The 19,965-nt window shown below is 43.3% G+C and overlaps 1 protein-coding gene across 1 annotated transcript in view; it reads right to left on the reverse strand.

The window, feature by feature from the left end:
- iqsec3a (IQ motif and Sec7 domain ArfGEF 3a) overlaps window positions 1-19,965 on the reverse strand; it is a 101,528-nt gene that overhangs the window by 80,452 nt on the left and 1,111 nt on the right. Inside the window, exon 2 of the mRNA XM_030045954.1 lies at window positions 3,768-3,848. Within this exon, the coding sequence (XP_029901814.1) occupies window positions 3,768-3,848 (81 nt within the window). The remainder of the gene's footprint in view (window positions 1-3,767; window positions 3,849-19,965) is intronic.

The raw sequence follows: 19,965 nt of genomic DNA on the forward strand, positions 1-19,965 counted from the left end.
CTCTCTCTCATACAGTGATTTTAAAAATAATGAGCTCTGTGCCCTTTTCCTTTCTCCCCTTATTTATAAGATTGTTTTTTTTTTTTGTTGGCCCACCAGACCCCAGCTGCTGCTTGTCCCCCAGATTTTTCCCTGAGTGTCTTCATTTATAGTTTTTCTCCTCTGCCATACTCCACACTAAACTATTCTACAAATAATGCTTTCTTTCCATTTTTTCTTTCTTTTTTCTTTCTTTTTTTCTCAGCTTTCTGCGGCTGTGTGTGTTGACCACAGCACTTCTCATTTTTGCTGCATAGCAGAAAGTAAAACATAAGCACCCCCACCTTATGGAGCTGTAAAAGTAACAGAAGAGAAGGCCCTCTTTAGTGTAATTTTGGTCCGCCGCAGCAAAAGCTGGCTCAAACTGCTAATTGAAAGGCTAGTCGTCACCCCAATCAGCCAGTGCCCCTTGAAATTCCATGAGTGATTATAGTTCTGACTTGGTGACCCTGTGTACAAATCCCCTATAGCTCTCACCCTCCCTGGTGCCTTCTTTAAGCCTGACAAGAGTGACCAGACTGTCAGGGTGAGTTTCCATTCTCCGCAGGGTCCTCATTATACGTGACAGTGAAATCCTCACAGCTTTCATCTGTTCGCACCTACTGCATTTTCAAGCAAAACCCCGACTCCACAGTTCCTCCTCATTTAAATGAGACCACGTACACGGTGTTATTACCTGCAGACTGCGGGACTTGATTCCTCCTTTCTAATTGATCGGACAGAGCTCTTCAGGTGCAGATGGAAACAAGCCGAGGGCAACTACGCCTTTAAATGAATAGCGCAAGCTCTTCCAGAAGCTCACGCCGTTGCCCTTTTCTGAGCTGACCCATCTGACACTCAGGGTTGAATTTCTCTCGGTGGAGGGAGTGGTGACAATGAAATATCAATGATTGCACTTTGTCTGTCAGGTTCAGCATGTGAAATAAGGCTTCATTACTTCCTGGAGTGGAAATGCAGCGGCGGCAGCGCACAAAGAGGCAACGACTCGTCCCTTTTTAATGGTAATCAGGCTTTGTTTGGTGGGTGGCTCAAGTGGAGTGCTTCAATCATGCAAGACAACAGAGCCCACTCGCTTTTATTTCTGGGAGAGGCTTTTGTAAATTTTGCATTTAAGGTCACCAGAAGTGGCATGACTCACTCATTTGCCTGGCTAATTTGTCAGTATGGGTTTCCCTGCTGATCTAGTTATGTGTAGTTTTGTGTCTTTCACTGAACTATGTAAAGGATCTTCTGTATGCCGTGTGTACCAGAGTGACACACTGGCAGACATACACGCACATAACACACATACACACACATAGAAACACATTATATGTTCTGATCACTGCTAAGCCAAAGCATGCAACATGATAAGAACTTTTTTTTTTCACATGAACACAGATGCATTACATGTGTCAACAAGAAGGCTGACCGATTTCCAGCATGGGAAAAGACCCTAACACTCTCAATGATACGCAAGTCAATGGGTTATGGGAGTGCTGCGTTACAGAATTACAGTTTGGTTACATGGTTATATTCATACATGACTATTTCAAACTTAACGTGACCACAGTGGGAGCGACAAGCCTGAATGGAGTGGACATGAATGAGGATGAATGCCATGGAGGTGTGGTGACAGTTATGTCATCGTGATGTGATGTGGTGAGGCCATGTGAACAGATGATCAACAAATCACTGACAACAAAATTACAGAAAATCAACAACAGAATACAGTTTTTAAAAAGAGAAAGACAAGAACAAGAAAAAGAAAAAAAAAAAACACAACAGGGACAAAACCACAAGCTGCTATTTTAGCCCCAGAGAGTCCCGTTTGAAGTGGTTTGCTTCGGGGATTGGCAGGGGCGTCGAGGCTTTGAAGGGGTTGACAAGTTGGCAGGGACCTTCTGTTGCGCACTTTGTTTGTACCTTAGCTAATGGTCCCTAAGCACAAAGCAATCACCAAACACAACAGCACCAAACAACTTCTATCAAGCAACGTTCACACCGCTGAACTCTGATCGATCCCTGTTGTATTTTTTTTCCTCCTACTTTCCAATTTCCCCCTCAGCTTTGATCTTATGAGAGTCACTCCCATTCCATTTTAACTACCATCTCCGAGACCTGCACCTTTATTTCATAAAGCCATAAAGCAACTATTGAGACAACAGCTACTATAGGAGGCCTGGGTTTTGAGTTAGGCAGTCTGACAGTTTATCTGATTAATGGCTCGATGATTTTTTTTTTTCTTTAAAGTGAAACAAAGCCATTGTGTGGGGAGCTCGCTGCTCTCCTTTCCCCCAGCATCTCTCTCTATCCTATGTGGCTGATTCAATACAGTTTAGGCCTCTGAGGTCTTTAAAGTGTGATTTTTCGGCTGTGCTTTCTGGTCTGCAGCTTGCCGCCGCTTATTTTGTCCAGCACCACAGGGGCTATGATCCAGCATCAATACATGTTTGCTTATCTGGTAGTTTCTGCCAAGCTCCCACAATGCAGCAAAACAATTCAGTGAAACGTACAGTCCACAACAAACAAACCATCTTGGGCGGGTGACTTAATTGCTATCGATGCGTCTTGGCCAGACAATGCAATAATTTTAAGTGAAACTTTTGTGGTGGAGTGCACTTGGGCAAATAAAAGCTTTGGCAAACAAACATTTGGCTCATCAATTCTCTGTGAAGAGGGAAGATAATGTCTTGTCAAACTCACATACAAAAATCGCTCTGTTCTGGATTGTGTATTCAACACTACATCGAACGGCCTCAACTAGGGACTGTGCACTAAAATATATTTACACATATACTAGAATGGACTAACACCATGATATGCATTCATAATACATTATGAATGCATGAAAAGTGCTGTGAAAAATATTCTGTTTTGTGATAATACTCTCTGTTCAAAGCCACCTGGCCCTAATATCCAGTACATGTATATGAATATAGCCTCTTTTAGAGAGGCAAATGCTGTCTTTTTACACCTAAATCAGACTATTTGGACATTACCATTCACGCTTAATTGCACAGGGGTAGACTAGTCATTTGTACACAATTGGAGCTCAATATTTGACTGTGCGGGCATCAGCTCTGTTATTGTCATTGGCTAATCTGACATATACAAAGATAACAGCATCATCATCCCGCTTTGCTTTCCAAATTCTGTGTCATTTTTTTCCTAACTGCTCAATTTTCATACGGATAACTCCTCTGAGGACTTGACCATTGTCCAGGAAATGGGATTTCACTCTGATTGATTTGGAGATTACCACTGTGCTGCAGTGGATTTATCTTGATACTCTGACAAACATGGCAACACTCAGTGAAAATGGCAAATCACCTCCAGTGCATCTTAGATTCTCTCCGGACTTAATATTACAGGCTCAACAAGGCCCATAACCCAAGCTGATGTGACAAATGACATTTAAAACGGTTCGGAGTCCCTTCTCTCTCTGTCAGCGGGGTGGTTATTTTTAGACTGCCGGAGAGCCTCCCTCTCATTTACTTTGGGGAAGAGGAGGACATGGAGAGAGCTTTGCCAGGGGTGTCCAAATTGGCCCCTGGAACCCCTGAAGCCTTTACAACCACTTCAAGATGGACCACGCTGCTGGGGTAGTTGTGCTGCCTCAGATCACTACTGTAGCACCACCAATAATGAGAAGCATGGTAACTGGCTGCAATTAGGAGCTGAAGAAAAGAAAAAGAAAAATCTTAAGAACTAAAGTTGCTAGTGTGACAAGGATGCAGTCATCTTACCTGGGGACACAGGCAGTCGAGGTCTCCCCTTCTGGAGCCTCTGGGGCCGGGCAGCAGAACTGGTGGAGTACTGTTTTGTTGCTGTGGAAGGAAGAGGAGAGGGTAGGTCGAATTATGAAGGAGTGAAAGTTAACAGCTCCTGTTCTTCTTATGACTATGACGTGGTGGTGTACATAAAAATCTTGCAAAGATGTTTGGATGATCTACAATGATACTGTCATCTCCTAAATGTCCCTGCAATCAAAGACTAATCTGCTGTAGTTCTTAGCTGGTTACTATGAAAGTCAACAGGTACAATTATGGCTACACACTACCTATTGTCAGACAGACCTTTAGGATTACCCTGGTGGCCAAAGAAATGTTGCACAGCTGTTGGTTTGGATAGCAATCTGAAGTCAATAGCCCTGTTTTGGACTACTGTTGACTAGATGGCACCTCTTGACAGCAATCCCGACAATGCTGGACCATGTGAGGTCTACTGCTGGCATGGATAGCAGTCAAACAAACAAGCCAAATTTGGGCCAGCTGTGCTACGATGTTGGCAAGGATGCCCATTTACAATCTAAACTAGTCACAGTAGCCACTGGAGTTTGCCAAATCCTGAGAGCAAACGCGACACCTTGAGGCTTTCTAGAAAACCAATACAAGTCAAAATATACAGGAAATTTAAATCATGAAAAAATAGATAAGATGATGTTTGTGCCTGGGTATTAACACAATACATGTAAGTGAATGGTTGAATGGTTAGACACAGCTCTTGCCTTGGATTCAACCATTGTTCAAGCATTGGGATTTTGCCTGCAAATTTGTACATCTTACAACAACACAGGTATGTTCTTCATCGTCACTTGCTCATCAGTCTGTTTACAAAATAAACAAATGTAAGTTAGCACTTTTCAGTCATTGATACTAATGCGTATGAGAAAAGAAAACATGCAGTTTACTGCTCCTCCACTTCAGTATCACTACCAGTGACATCACACTTTAGGCTGTTTTTTTTTTTTTTTTTAATCAAACAGATTGAAGGAAATGGCTGATACATTAAAAAAAAAAAAAAAAAAAAGTCACACCAATCCCAGACTTAAAGGGGAGCTGTAAATTGGTCTGGTTGGAAATGTTAATTTATACCCAGAATACACTGTGACATTTGGTTGGTGTTAAACAACACAGCAGATTGCTGCAATTCACTGAAGTGCTTCAACAAATTCTGTGTTTGGTACAGAGCAGGCAAAAAGAAGCCGCCTACCATCACTTCCACAGAGAGTTCACCGGGAGGTCAGGCTAAAAGAGCCCAGCCACAACAAGAAGAAAGACTCTCTCACACACACACATACACACAAATTCTGCAATGTCTGCCCCATAAAGCTTCAAGTGCTCGAAGAAAGTGCTATGTTGAACTATGTTTTGATGTTAAACATAGTGGCCATTAAGCTGAGAAGGGTGTATGAATTAGTAATACTCAGTCTTATAGTGGGTTTAAGGTATACTGCCATGCGTGCAGGTGGTACTGATAATACAACCGAAGAAAAGGGATATGTGTGTTGGCGTGTGTGTTGCTTTTCTCCCTTCACTGCTGTTTGTCCTCTTTTCACTCTTTTAGCCTCATCCATCCCCTCCCTCAGTATAGTCCCTAACCCCCACTCCTCTCCTCTCCCTCCAGCCCTGTTGAACTGACTTTCCATCACTCTCTACATCTCCCCATACCCCTATTGTGGGAGCCTAAAGGCACGGTGTGTAACGCAGAGCAGGAATTTGCTCAATTACTCTTGCTGTCAGAAGATGTGGCTAATAAAAAGAGCAACAGCATTCTCCCATCCCTGGACACGGGACATGAAGAAGAACTGAGAGGAGGGAGCGAGAGAGAGAGAGAGATAAGGACGGGCATGAAAGCAAGGCCAGTGTTTCTATGTTGATCCCTCCGTGGGAACTCTCCCACCAGGCAATCCTCCATCTCTCTTTCTTTCACTCCCACTCCTGTTGCCTTTTGATCTTCTGCCACTATTCTCCACCTCCCTCACCTCATTTCTCTTTCCCTCTCTGTTGCACCACCTCTCCGTCTCGCGGGATGGGGCAGTGAAAACAAGGAGACCTGTATGTCTTCTTAAGCACCTCATCCAAGGGCATGATTGCGGCCATACCTCGCGAGTCCTTCTGTCTGTTCCCTCTAAACGCCCTGCTCTCCGCGCTGTGAAGAGGACTATTTCATGACATGACGAAGCCAATACACGGGACCCTTTGGAGATTCGCTCCCTGTTCCTTTCAGACAGGCCTGCTTGGAAAGGCACATCCCAAATCGCTCACCCATGAAAGTACAGACACCACTTCTTTCCAAGGAAGGAGAGAGACAGCGAAAGAGGGGAAAAGAGAGAGACAGGGAGCGCTTGAGGGGGAGGTGGAGGGGTATCTGTCAGTAACAATCGCAGACAGTGCAGGGCGGGTACGACAGCTAATTAATTCCCATTGTTAATGGCTCCTCTAATTGTGTTTGTCTTAATGACCATGACACCGCTATTGCCATTTTTTAATAGGTCGAGAACACAGACAGTCACAGAGGGGACAGATTAGTGAGTAGCTGTGCAGCACTGGAGACGCTTGTTCACACTGATAAAGGATGAACCCGTGGAGGACAGCGTACAAAGATAATATTTTTAAAAATCAGGTTGATATGTTCATATTTTAGCATTTCTTAAAATCTAATCGCTAAGAATTTCCTGTCCTATAAAAACATTTCCCTGATAAATATGAACAGATCTCATAAAGCACCTTGAGAATTTTCTTCGAGAAATGAGGAATGACATTTATAGCGGTCGGAGATGAAAGCACTCGTGTCCTGGCATGCGTCGAAGCAACATCATTCTTCAGGATGTACAATTTTCCAAATTAAAACGTGAACATTTTCCACTGGAATATATTTATGGCTTTTTGGCCACGGTGCCCGCCTCTTATGCATTCACGATATCACTTCTCGAGTATCCACGTGCCTCCACGGCACAACATTCATCTTCTGAAGCGCATTCTTTCCCCCTAATGGTTCCCATTTTGACAGCACGGAGAAAAAAAAAAAAAAAAAAAAAAAAACAGCACTCGTTTGAATTTAATTAATGGGTATTATTGGTGAGGAGGTGCATTGTGGGGAGCAGTTGTCAATGATGATGACACACTGCTAGGTGATGCCCAGCCAAGGCTGAATAATACCCACACAGGGCCGAATCACGGTGGCAACCCAAGCAGAAAGTAACAGGGCGGGATAATGTTTGAGTCAGTGATGTCAACCGCACAGCAGAGAAACAGCTCACAGGAAGCTGCTGCGGGACGCCGTGAAGAGGGACCCTCTCTTTTTCTTTTTAAGCACCTCGCTTTGGATTCCTCTTTACCCTATATCTCTTTCTCCTTTGATCTGTGGCTCCTCACATTTTTCTCTCCATCTCGTTTGCCATCTCTCTGATCAGTTTTGCGATCGCTTCTAACTTTCCCTTCAAAACCGACTTCCAAGCCTTTTTTTAATGACTTTGGTTGACGAGGGAACTTTTTTTTAAGGGCGCACCTGCTCGAGAGATAGCGCACCACCATCCTGAACCGGGGTAAAAAGCCTCTTGATGATGTAACTGCTCACGTTAGAAACAATACACGCAGACATGAGGATCATAAGGATGTATTTTAGGCAATGCTTCACTAGGATTTGGCATGTGTGTGTGTGTGTGTGTGTGAGAGAGAGAGAGAGAGAGAGAGTGAGAGTATGTGTGTGTGTGCCTGCAAGAACAGTAGGAGCTATCCGTGGTGCTGATTTTTTTAAAATTACTGCTCTCTCTCTCTCTCTCTCTCTCTCTCTCTCTCTCTCTCTCTCTCTCTCTCTCTCTCAAACACATACATTTAACCCTCTGAACTGTAATTTTCTTTTGAGTTGCTTCAAAATTAGACAAAAAAATCCATATTGTGCAATGATACATATATATTTGTGTCTGCCATATATCACACTTTGCTTTGGTTTTACGGCTGCACCATCACCTGTGATGCAACAGGACATATTCAGTATCTTTGGAAACCTCCAACAGAATTTGAAAAAGTTTTGTGGGTCTGAACAAAAGGACCAGCAAGGTTGAGGAGGGTAAATATTAAGTAAGTGCTTTTTCACATAACAGCAAAGGATTCAGCTATTTCATGATTTTACACATGCACACATACACACACAATTCACACACAACAATGCGCACAAATGTGTAAACACACACAAAGACAATCCACCCGATGTTCAGGATTACACCATTTCCACGACAAGACATTGATATAAACCCTTCTGTAACCTCTGGAAGACGATACACACCCTTTCCTCCAGCATCAGGCACACACACACATACAAAATCACAATCTCTCCGCTGAACAGTGCACACTGTTTGATCAATGTGGGTGTGGTGCTGTGGGTGCTGAAGATTAAGCTGCACTCTTCCACACCACCGGCTCAGTTCACCTCATGGCCTAAGCCCCTAATACCACCTATAATAAATCTATAAGCTGTTATAAGCTCTTCCACACTCTGGATCTGTTTGAGGGAGTGTAATCCACACACTGTGGTTTCATTGTGTTTTGTTTTAACTTCTCGTGTCTAATGTGTTTGTCGATGTGCCCCTCCTTGCGTTGAATTCTGCTTCACTGTGTCAATAGCACACTGGCTGATTCAATTCAGCTCTAGGCGGAAAAAAAGATCTGTGCACACTGGAGTGATACACTTTGAAGCATGGGACAGAGACGGAGAGAGGGAGAGGGAAAGAAAGAGAGTGGGGAGGGGGATCAAAGCTTGCAATAACTGACGGATTAGTATTTCACAGACCATTTCCTTGGCAGACAGAAAAAAAAAATGCTGCGATCATGTTCGCTCATTGAAATAACATAATGCAGAGTATTAGAATCTGCCCCTCAAGGCCGAACATGGCAAACACAAATACCATTGACCTTGGAGGTAGCAAACATATTAACAACAGTCGCAAGTTGAGGCCATTTAGATTGCATGACTGCTTGGTTAAATAGGGATTTGGGGTTCCCCGGTTGCCATTATTTCAATTCTGTGTTATTTTTTATGCAACCTCTTTAGCGTAAATGCCTTTTAGAGTCAAGGTCAAAGCTGAAGCACTCTTTTCCAGAAAAGAGGAAAAAGTAAAGGAAGAAAAGGGAAAGAAAAATGTTTATTTGTAGCACCAGTAAAATGTGATTCAATGAATCCTGAGAAACATTCATAGATAAAGCGGTTTTAAAGCCAAGGCTCTCTCTCTCAATAATGCATATCGATATTAGACCAGAAATAGGGAACCTTTTTTTTTTTTCATATAAAAGTAAGGCATTTTAAGTTAGCATAGGTATCACTCACTCAGCTAAATACATTATACACATTACAAAAGCTTACACAAGTAACTTAACAGAACTAGAGCCCCTTTGATAATATAAAACCAAAAAAGACACTCAAAATGATTTTGTAATACTTAACTTCCATTTGGCAAATTGGCGGTCCCCGTAAGTGGCAGTTTATTACTGTTTTACTGGCTAAAAATGTCTAAGGCTTTCTGGGAGGAAAAAAAAATCAAACACGCACATACACACACATCCATAGTGATGTGTATGGACATGTGCGTGCGTGTGCATCTCTGTGATGTGAAAATTTATGCATTAAACATGTTTTGCTGTGCATGGAACGGATTGTTAGTCAAAAAATATCCTTGAACCAAGCCAGCTATCTCTTGAGCACTGCATCACACTTTTACACAAACACACTCACACGTACCAACACATGCATACACAGCATGCACACGCAAACACACAGATGCACATTTCCTTTTTTTGATCCTAAGAGCTCACCATAGCAAGTCCTTTACACTCACTTGCACACACAGTGAATTAATAGAATAAGCTTCCTTGAAAGGTTTACGTCAGCATGGACTTTTGGACAGTCCCAGGCGGCTTAGCTTGCCTACCGCAACAGAAAGTGAGAGAGATGGAGATGAGAGCGAGAGCAAGACCAATGTTCCCAAGAGAAACCTAACAAAGAAAGGGAGAAAACTTTTCATCATTGTACTCTGTCCTTTAGAAAGCTGCACCAACTGAGCGAGACTCATACTCTTTCGTTCTTTCTCATCTTCTCTTTCCTCCCCACCATGGCCTATTTTATTCGATTGCAGCATTTGCACATTTTGACAGGGTGTGCGTGAAATCCCCATGTAGATCAGCATTTGTACCACTGCAGTATGAAACACACAAGCATCCTCCACTTGAGATCACGGCAACAGTGTGCATGTAAGCTGGTGTCAAATTGAAACCCCAGGAGACAGACGCAGGGGGCAAGAAAAAGGAGGTGGAGGACGGTGGGAGGACGGTCAGCCTTGCAAGTAATGTAATGTAAAAGGGTTAGTGAAGTCATTACATTTCAGATTCTCCTGGTAGCAGCTTTGCACTACAGAAAAACACTGAAATTGCAGACAGTGGGCTTTTCTTCGAAAGCAGCAATGTCCTGGTTACCCACGGCTCCGCTTTTTTCATCTGATCTCCAACTGATGCCTTCACCACTGAGCAGTTTTATCAACCTCCATCAAGCAATGAGCCAAGCTGCACTGCTGCAGGGCCATTTTGGGAAGGAGCTGGCAGTGGGTCAAATTTCACAGATATTTCCATGCTTCACGCTGTTGCTTGACAGCTATCGAAAATGCACGGCTGTCACATATCAGCTGGGGCATCGCCTGATGAGGAAAGGCCCATCTTCTGGATCAGCAACAGCGGCAAATACCTTGTGCAAGGAAATAAATGATTTTCTTTTTATCTTTTATCATTAATCTATCTTAAACCTAAAAAATCTATCTTAAATTTGATTATAGGAGGGGGGCATCACAGTGGCTCAGCCAATCGGGTGTGACATAAGGCGTAAGTCCTTATCGCAGCAGCCCAGGCTTGATCAACCCTTTGCTGCATGTCATTATTTTTTTTTTTTATTCCCTGTCTCTCTTGAAGACAATATACAAAAAATACAAAAAAACAAAGTATTTAAAAACTGATTATAGGAGTGGTGATTGTCAATAGTGTGGCACACACACGTGCATAATCATACACATACATGTCAACAGGGCTGTGAGTCCATGAGAGTTAGTTCCTGTCCCCAGAAATTTTAATGAGGGCTCGGTAAGATGGCAGCCAAACAGTCCCGCCAGAATATGCACATGATCAATTCACTCACCAACTGAATAAAATCACTATTAGCATGTAGTATTATAGGACAATGCACAAAGGGACATCACTGAAAAAACAGTTTAGTTTTATTTCTTTCTGTCACTACTCCACCAGAAATAAACAGAAATGGGGTCGCCACGTGATGGCTCGGCCGGGCCAGACTGGGCATTTAAGTAAGGGAGCTTCTACATAAATAGCCGCCTTGGGTGTCAAAAAGTAAGAATAGATTGTCAAAGTATCACAAGAAGTGGGAAGAAAATGAGGAGGAGACGATGTGTAAGAAAATGATGTGGGAGATATGACAAAAGGACAAAAAAAAATCTTTCCACATCATCCACCTACAATTGCTTCATACCTCCAGCTGACACAATCCTACACTTGACTCATTCAAACTCAATCTCCTCCTTATCTCGCCTCATTCCCCTGTTTGGATCTGCTCATGTCACTGCACGGCGGAGTCATCGGCTCCTCCCCCTGGCAGTGCGTACCTGATGATGTAATCGTGGGGTCAGGAGGCTGACAGGCAGGCGTTGATGATGTAACCAGAGTGGAGAGGAAGAGCAAGATGCTTTTACGGTCATTTGAATGTGATGAGAAACTACTGAGCGGTAAAGAAAAATGGTTACTAAATGCCGCAAATAGCCAGCCAACAAGACACACACACACACACACACACACAAAGAGACCCACTCTGTTGTTCAGTCATTTCTACTAGTGGCCTCCAGGAATTCTTGTATAACAAGTGTTCTGCTGAAGGTAACAATCTCCTCTACAGTATTAACAGAAAAAAACTGAAGGAAAACAGCAAGAAAAGCTGGTCACTTCGGCACCGCACACACACACATACATTGTTTGTATAAGTAACATCACTGCAGAGAGATTCGGCATTTGTCAGTAGGGGAACGAGTGAGTAGTCTGTATGTGCATGGGTGTGTTTGCATGCAAATGAAAGAGCACGTAAGTGACTAAATGAGCGACTGAGTGGATGTGTCCCCTGTTTGAGCACGCACAGTACAACAAATCATGGCTGAGGCACGGGCGGAGGAGGAGGGGGAGGGGCGTTTGTGTGGTCGGATGTGTTGAGCGGCCCGGGAAAGCCTATTGGACATGCTGTGTCTGTTCCAATCAGCTATGCAATGCCTTGCAGTCTTAGGTAGATGTGGAGCTTTCAACATTACTCTGGGTCATGAATTTAACCATACCTGACATTTCCTTGGGACAGCGTGTTCATGTGTGCGTGTGAGTATGTGTGCGTGTGTGAGAGAAAGAGAGAGGGAGAGAGAGAGAAAGAATGTCTGTGCTGTATCAGATTTGAAGTGTGAGGACTAACAAATGAACAAAAGCGAACACAATAAGACTGGTGGCATACACAAATACTGCATATTGCATGTTTTGCCCATGAAAAGTAAAAGGAACTTAGGGAATGTCGGCTACATGGATAAAATATGATCCCGAGGGAGACTAGACTATACAAATGTATGCACACAGACACACCCACACCAACCAAGCTGTAGGAATAAAATCAATCAACCAAACCATAAATACGCTGTATATCAACATTGATTTACATAAATTTTTGACAGCCTTTAACAATGACCATAACCTTAACCTGACCCCCATTTGAACCTTAACTAGTACCCCCAAAGTCAGTTTTTTTGTGGGGACCAGGGTTTTATCGACATGATGCATTTGGGTCACCACAAGTTGTCAGGTAGATGGAGAAACATCCACACAAGGAATACACACAGCCCTACACACACAACATACCCTGACATTACAACATAAGCCCACAACTGACGTACATGCCTAACCCTCTTTCCACAGACACACAGACACACACACACACACATTGCAAAAAAAAAAAAAAAAAAAAAAAAAAAAAATTGAATTGTCTGTTGTGGGATTTTCAGCACTAAGCTTTTAGGAGGTGAAATCTCTTGGACAGATGGGTGGACGTTTTTCCATAACTCCACTGTTCTGACTTCAAGGACCCATTTCCTGCACTTCAGAGGTGACAAGCTCAGTGACCAAAGCGAGCCATGCCACAGTGTTATCTGGCCTTGGAGAATTCCTTCATCACAAACATGGTAGTAGCACACTTTCATGATTTTCAAGACATCGAGAAGTGCAGGTCAACCCATCTGTTTGTTTCAGCACCACATATGGTAATACAGCTGCTAATAGCCAGCTAGTAGCACCTATGTTGAAATATGAAAAAAAGCTTTAATTAGTTGCACCTGTAGTTGCAGTATGGGGTGTGTCAACCTCTACACTTATTTTCAATCCCTCTTAGAAAGACACCTCTGACTGTCATTTTAAGAACTATTAAACTGCCCGGATCTTTCAATTCTTATTTTATTTCCAACCACCTTTCCCTTTTCTGTCAGTGTCAGTATCTTGTCTTGTATCATGCTGCAACTTTTATTCGACTCTATAGTCTGTGACATTATTCCCACTGGAACAAAAGTTAGGAGTTAAACAATTCCAGGCAAAGAAAAGAAAATCCATTAAATTAAACAATAAGCTACAGGCATGCAATATAATTATATTGTGTAAACAGAGGTAAAATAAGATAAAGAGGGTGAAATGCAATTCCCCTTATCCTGATTATTTAACAATATTATCTGTTAGCATAATGCGGTCGGATTGAATGACGCCAGATGACAAAATTATTTCCATTTCCATGTGCAACTGCAACTCTGAAATATTTATATTGCATACTAACGACCCATACACTTCACAGATTGCCCATTAGGCCTACTGTTCATTTGGATAAAAAAAAAAACTGGAATGCATGTGTGAATGAATAATTTACCTCCAACCAAGGAGGGGGCGATACACTATGCAGCTATTGTAAAATAACTAACAGCTAAAAAGTTATTGAAATTCTCCACAGGGCTATGATGTCGGCAAGCGGTATTAACATATAAAGTGTGATGTCATCTGAAGCATCTGGAGGTGTCAAGGACAAGGGTGACACGTCTGTCGTTCAGGGAGACAGCATGTTTTCCGAGTGACGAGGGAGTGCCAGTCAAGAGCCACTTGTTTAAAAAAAAAAAAAAAAAAAAACAGGGGTGAGCCAAACTGTCATTTTGATTGATTGGGGTTTTTAGAGATGGAGGACACTGGAAGGAAACTGTTTGCTTTTAGCCAAGTAATAGTGAACGCATGACAACATTTGGACTCTTCAACCCTATCTGCTTGTTGTGCTGTTATTCTATATTTGCTATGAATTTAACAATCGTGAAGAATCTGTCAGTGCATCATTCAGCCTGTCTGTCATTCTGATTTTCTACCTGCCTCTGGTTCTCTCGCCATTATCACCCCCCCGCCTTTAGTTGAGAACAAAACTTCTGGCAACGTGTGAAAGGTGCAACAGGCAGCCAAAATGTGCTGCCAATCAAAAGCTACTGGCTGGCAAACTGTAGCCTTGCAGTTGGCACACATAATTACCAAATGAATAAACACACATCCATATTTGCAGAAAGAATGTGTTTGTATGGGGGGTAAATGATACAAAAGGAAGCAGGCCTGTACAAGGCCCACCATTTGACTAGGAATTTCTCTGAAAAAACAAGACGTTCTTGTTACCTAGAAATTTGAAATTGCGTGACTTTAGATTAAAAAGCATGGATGGGCATTTTACTTGCATGTTCCTAAACTTCATTCGTCTGCTGCCTTCCACTGTGAACCCCTGGCAACCACACTTCCCTTTCATTTTAATTCTATGAGAGAGACTGTTCAGGGCAGAATAGCAGTATCCTGTGTTAATTCAATTTAGTAGTGGAGATATGTTGACAAAATTGGATTAAACCAACACCTTAGACTAGCAGCATGTCCATTGAGCATTGAGCCAATGTCTGAGAAGCTCACATCCTTTAATGATTAACGTACAACACACACACATACACATACACACACACACACACACACACACACACACACACACACACACACACACACACACACACACTGCTACACACAGCTACATGTAAATGCAAAGAGAGACAGAAACTTATCCGACTTATCCCTTTACAAGGGCTCTTATCTTGTTCTCTTAACACCCTAGAACAAAAACAAATACAATCCCAAACACACACACACACACACACACACACACCACTGGATTACTGGCAACTGGGAGTATGTCCTCCGCCTTGCTCAGCGTATGTAAGAAAACGACTAATGTTCGATCAGAGAGTCAGGAATCACCCACCAGCTCCAGCCTGTAAAAAATGAAGCAATTTAAAAGCACTACGCACCAAATGTGATATTCATGATTTGGATTCCAGCTGCAGCAGAGCCAAGCCACCCTGTCATAACCAAGCAGACGTGCTTCCCATTCAGACTGAGGGGAGGGGAAGGCAGAGAACAGACAGGAGGTTTGGGCAAGAGGAGATTTCTTCTCTCGGGTAACGCTGCTGGGAGGGATTCTTCGAGACAGAGAGCAAGAGAAATCGAGAGTGGACCAGCGGTCCCGTGTGGATTCACCACAACCATCAGCGATCCATTCACTTCTCTATCACTCCCACTTGCTGCTGTCTTTTGAGATACAAACATAGAGACAGACTGAAATTTGAGTTTTCTTTTCTTTCAGGATCAAAACATAAATCTTAGTGGAAAGGAAGAGAAATCAGTAGAATTTGTCAGTTGTGGTTTGCAAACACAATATTCAAAGTTGGCCCCTCCTTCCTGGCTGAGCTAATCTCTGGAAACGAGTTTTCATTTCCTAGTATGGCGACAGAATAAAATGAGAAACATTCCGTGCCATCCTAGGAATAAAACGTGGGAGCTTGGGACCCTCCTGGGTGTCAGCCAGGAGGGTCCCAAACTCCGCAAAACAAGAAAATCCAGGCAGAGGGCAGGGCCTCTGCAGACACCCTCTCCAACACACACTTCTACGGGTCATAAGTGAGTCAAGAGTTAAGACAGTCTTCATCACTGGCCCAGCTCACAGATAAATGCTTCTTTATATTTTTTCTCACGGCCCCCTCTTCAGTCAACCCTCTGCAATTTTGCAAGCGTTATTACTTTGAGACCTATGATGGAATTAGAGAAAGGAGCGTGTAGCTCTGGACGAGATCTAATGTACCTAGAGCTCAAGACGAGTTTAGTTGTGGGGCCTCAGCTGTGTTGGCAAAACTCCAGGGCCATTGATCCAAGAGCTTCAGAGCAAGCAGACACCGCAGCATCCAGCAGGCGCTCAGCAGGGCCACCGGCTAATGTATGCCACATTGTGTGTGTGAGTGTGTGTGTGGTATGTGCACACTGTGTTCCCCATCCCTAAGTGCTATCACAGCATCTCCCCTTCTTCTGCAGGAGGCTGGCACTGGCAGTAGATGGCATGCAAGACGGCATACATTCTGCACTCAGGTTGGTACAAGGCCAGCAGGAGGAGAATGAGGACATAGAGGGAGCAGAGAGAGGGAGGGATGGGTCACGGCCAATGCGGAAAAACATGCTGGCTGCCAGGTGGCATGTGCCGTGTTTAGATTTGTGTGCATGTGTGTGAATTGTGTGTGTGTGTGTGTGTGTGAGAGGGAGTGTTTAACATATCTGGGTGAGTGTGTGGGAGGCAGGAAGGCCGCAGAGAAGCACCTGGAGCTATATGAGAACCCTGGGGTTTCCACCTCAGGCAACAGGATTCCCACCTATCAGGCACGCACTCGCACACATGTAAACACACACAAACACACACACACACACACCTCTCTCCCAGTTGTTCTGTAACTGTCTTGCCATAAAACCCAACTCTTACACTCACTCCTTTGCTGTGCGTGTGTGTTAGTGTTTTGACAGCCCCCCCGAACACGTACAGAGAACCAAAGAGCAGGTTGGAGTGAAGACGGGCCCCAGAAGGTAGGGCGAGTGGAGGAGAGCGAGCAGAGTCATCAGCCTGATGGTTGGAGGATGGACCTGTATGCTGCTAATGACAGGAAATGAGAGAAGGGCGGTAGGAGAGGCAGAGATAGACGGGGAAAGGACAGAATTGTGAACGTCATGGCAGCGGCAGATGAAGGGAAGAGACTAAGACAGAAAGAAAGATGGGCAGGGAGCGAGGCGGAGGCGGAAGAAGTGAATAATGAGGTGGACAAGGATATTGTGCGAAAGACTGGGAACCAGGAGCCAAAGAACGGGAGAGAACGAGGATATGAACAATGGAAGAGGAGAGAGCGAGTGGGAGGCACACTTGACAGGGGAGAGGAGGAAGAAAGGGGAGTCGACAGGATTGCTGAAGGCCTCCCTCAGATCACACAGGCCCCGTAAGAATCTTTCTCAGACAGAGTAACGCGATTGCAACACAACACTTCTGGCTCTCAGTCTGGCAAGTTTCAAATTGATAAGTATACCCGAGAAAAGGTCGGCTGGGGATGGAAACCACTTTCAGCCGCGGCGAAGATGAGTACGGCCTTGATTTGCATTCCTCAAATCTTTTTTTTTTTTTCTTTCTTTTTCTTCCAAATTATTCCAGTGGAGGAGATGAGAAATGTAAGAGAAACAGAGATTTTTTTTGAGTTAAATCACTTTAATATTTCTTTCATATGTTTGCACGGGGATTTTCTGCTCCCATTCAATCAAGTAAAAAAAAAAAAAAAAAAAAAAAAAACTCATTGGCTTTCTGAGTAAACAGAGGCTCTATGTTAGAAGCACACAATCCCAGTCCTCTATGATCACTCATTAATTCATTCATTCATACATTCACTTACTTCTTAATTCCCTTAGTCACTCACACCCTCTGTCTCTCACTTCCTCACTCCTTCTCTCACTAATGTGCGCACACACAAGCACTTGAGTATAAATACACAAAAACACACACATAGATATCACCCCCTAATTAGAAAGTTGCCCCTGTCATCTGCCTGTTAATAGAAATGTATCACATCTCCCGCGGCACTGACAGCACAGTGATACACCATCTTGTCCAACCAGAATCAATGCTATAAGTGGAAATTACGATGCTGCTCCACGTTCCTTGGCTTTCATGTGTCACCGCTTTGTCATTAAGGATAAGACGCCATACAGTATGATCTCACTCTCTCTCACTCTCTCTCTCTCTTCCTTTCTTTGTGGTTCTTAATCATTCTCCAGGCTTGTCAGAGGCCATGGCTGGTAGATCACCAAGGAACCCACTCACTGAATCCCCGCCTGACATTTATTTTGTACAACTCATCATCTGTGGGTGTCTGCGTCTTGTCTTGCGTGTGCCTCTTGCGAATCGATGTGAAAAAAGGTTAGTTTTGGATGTATGCATACTAATGTATACTATCCCTGACCCATGCTCTTTAGGAATTATGCCTTAATGGCACGATAAATCAATCTGGATTACCGGACACAATGCAAACGCAGCCGAATGGAACAGATGGGGCTCAGCTCGGTGTACATGTGTGCTTGTGTGCGCGCATGCGTGTCTGTGTGTGTGTGTGTGTGTGTGTTTGCACAAGCAAAGACAATTTATGTGACCTTGATAATGGTGGCAAGCAAATAACATTCAGCACCATGGACATTCCGAAACACACGTGCACACACACACGCACGCACGCACGCACGCACGCACGCACGCACGCACGCACGCACGCACGCACGCACGCACGCACGCACGCACACACACACACACACACACACACACACACACTACACAGGGACAGCAGATGCTACCACAGTAGAAGCCCCACTTTTAACTGAAAGCAGAACATTAAGCTCTATAAAACTACCAAGCCACTGCTTTGCATTCGAAATAAACTATTTGGACACTTCAAGTTTTATCTTCTCATCAGCTGTCAGAACACATAAGAAATGATCACTAGCAAACTTTTAGTAGGTGTATGTGTTTTGTTTTCCAATACAACTGTTCAGTTATTACATTTCAGAAGGAAAAGGTGATAACATCTGCAGGCTGCTGCAGTTTTAATCCTTTTGCAGGATGCCAAACCAACACGATGCACAGCATATCGCACCTTGTCAAGACTTATTGGGACTTGTGAAGTGGCTGTTTATTAGCTTCCACATTGTGTGATTCATAAGCTACCAGGCTGTTGCATTTATTCCACCCCAAGCCTGTTCTTCCTAGCACGACATCTCCCATCTATTGTCTTAAGTTGTTTTACTCCTCCCTTGAAACTCCTAGGTGGAACCTGAGCCATCTCGCCTCAGTCGCTGGTGTTTTCATAGCCAAAGATGCCAACTGTCGACATTTGTTTCACAGTCACAATATGCCTGTAGGAGTTGATATTTTGCTTGTTTTAAAATATCTCTTCTCAATGTCACCATGCTCTCCTGGCACCTGGGATACTGCTTACCACAGCCAAATCTAAAAAAGAAAAAGTGCAGCTCAAAAATATACAGCTTATTTCGAGAGTGATCTTTTTTCTTTATACCATAAGGGATATTGGGGAAAATAGATTACCAGAATCTTGCTGGAATACGTGCCACCTCCAAAGGGATTAACAAAGTAGATTATTTAGATACTCCCTGCCAGTGCTTATGCATTATTTGATAGATCTTCTCTTTATGAGAATAATTTCACCAAAAATGACATATTTCTTCAGCTCAAGTGCTTCGCCATACTGAGTACTGGGTCGATTTGAATATATTATAGAGAACTGAACAACCACCATTTTGGCTTTTTATCCATGCTCCTTGAAATTTACCTATCAGTTAATAACTCCTATGTCCAATTGATTTGAATACAGAAGAAGCTTGGAGCCTATCAGAAAATTAAACTTCAACCTGTCAGGAGATGAAAAGTCAATCAAAGGCAAATCCATTCAAGTGCATCGGGTTGTTGCTATGCCAATACTTGAGGAAAAACACTTCAGCACTGCTATATAGGCACTTATAGAGTGTCTGTGGTATTCATAAATATTTATAATAATCTTATTGCTCTTCATGGTATTTTTTACCTCCAACTGCAGTGTTTTCCTTAACCCAATGGTCGCTTAATGCCATCTTAAACTTTTGCTGCCATACTCACATACCATCCTCCAAGCATGTATTA

Source organism: Myripristis murdjan, chromosome 23 (genome assembly GCF_902150065.1).
Source record: "Myripristis murdjan chromosome 23, fMyrMur1.1, whole genome shotgun sequence".
Classification (NCBI taxonomy): Eukaryota; Metazoa; Chordata; class Actinopteri; order Holocentriformes; family Holocentridae; genus Myripristis; species Myripristis murdjan.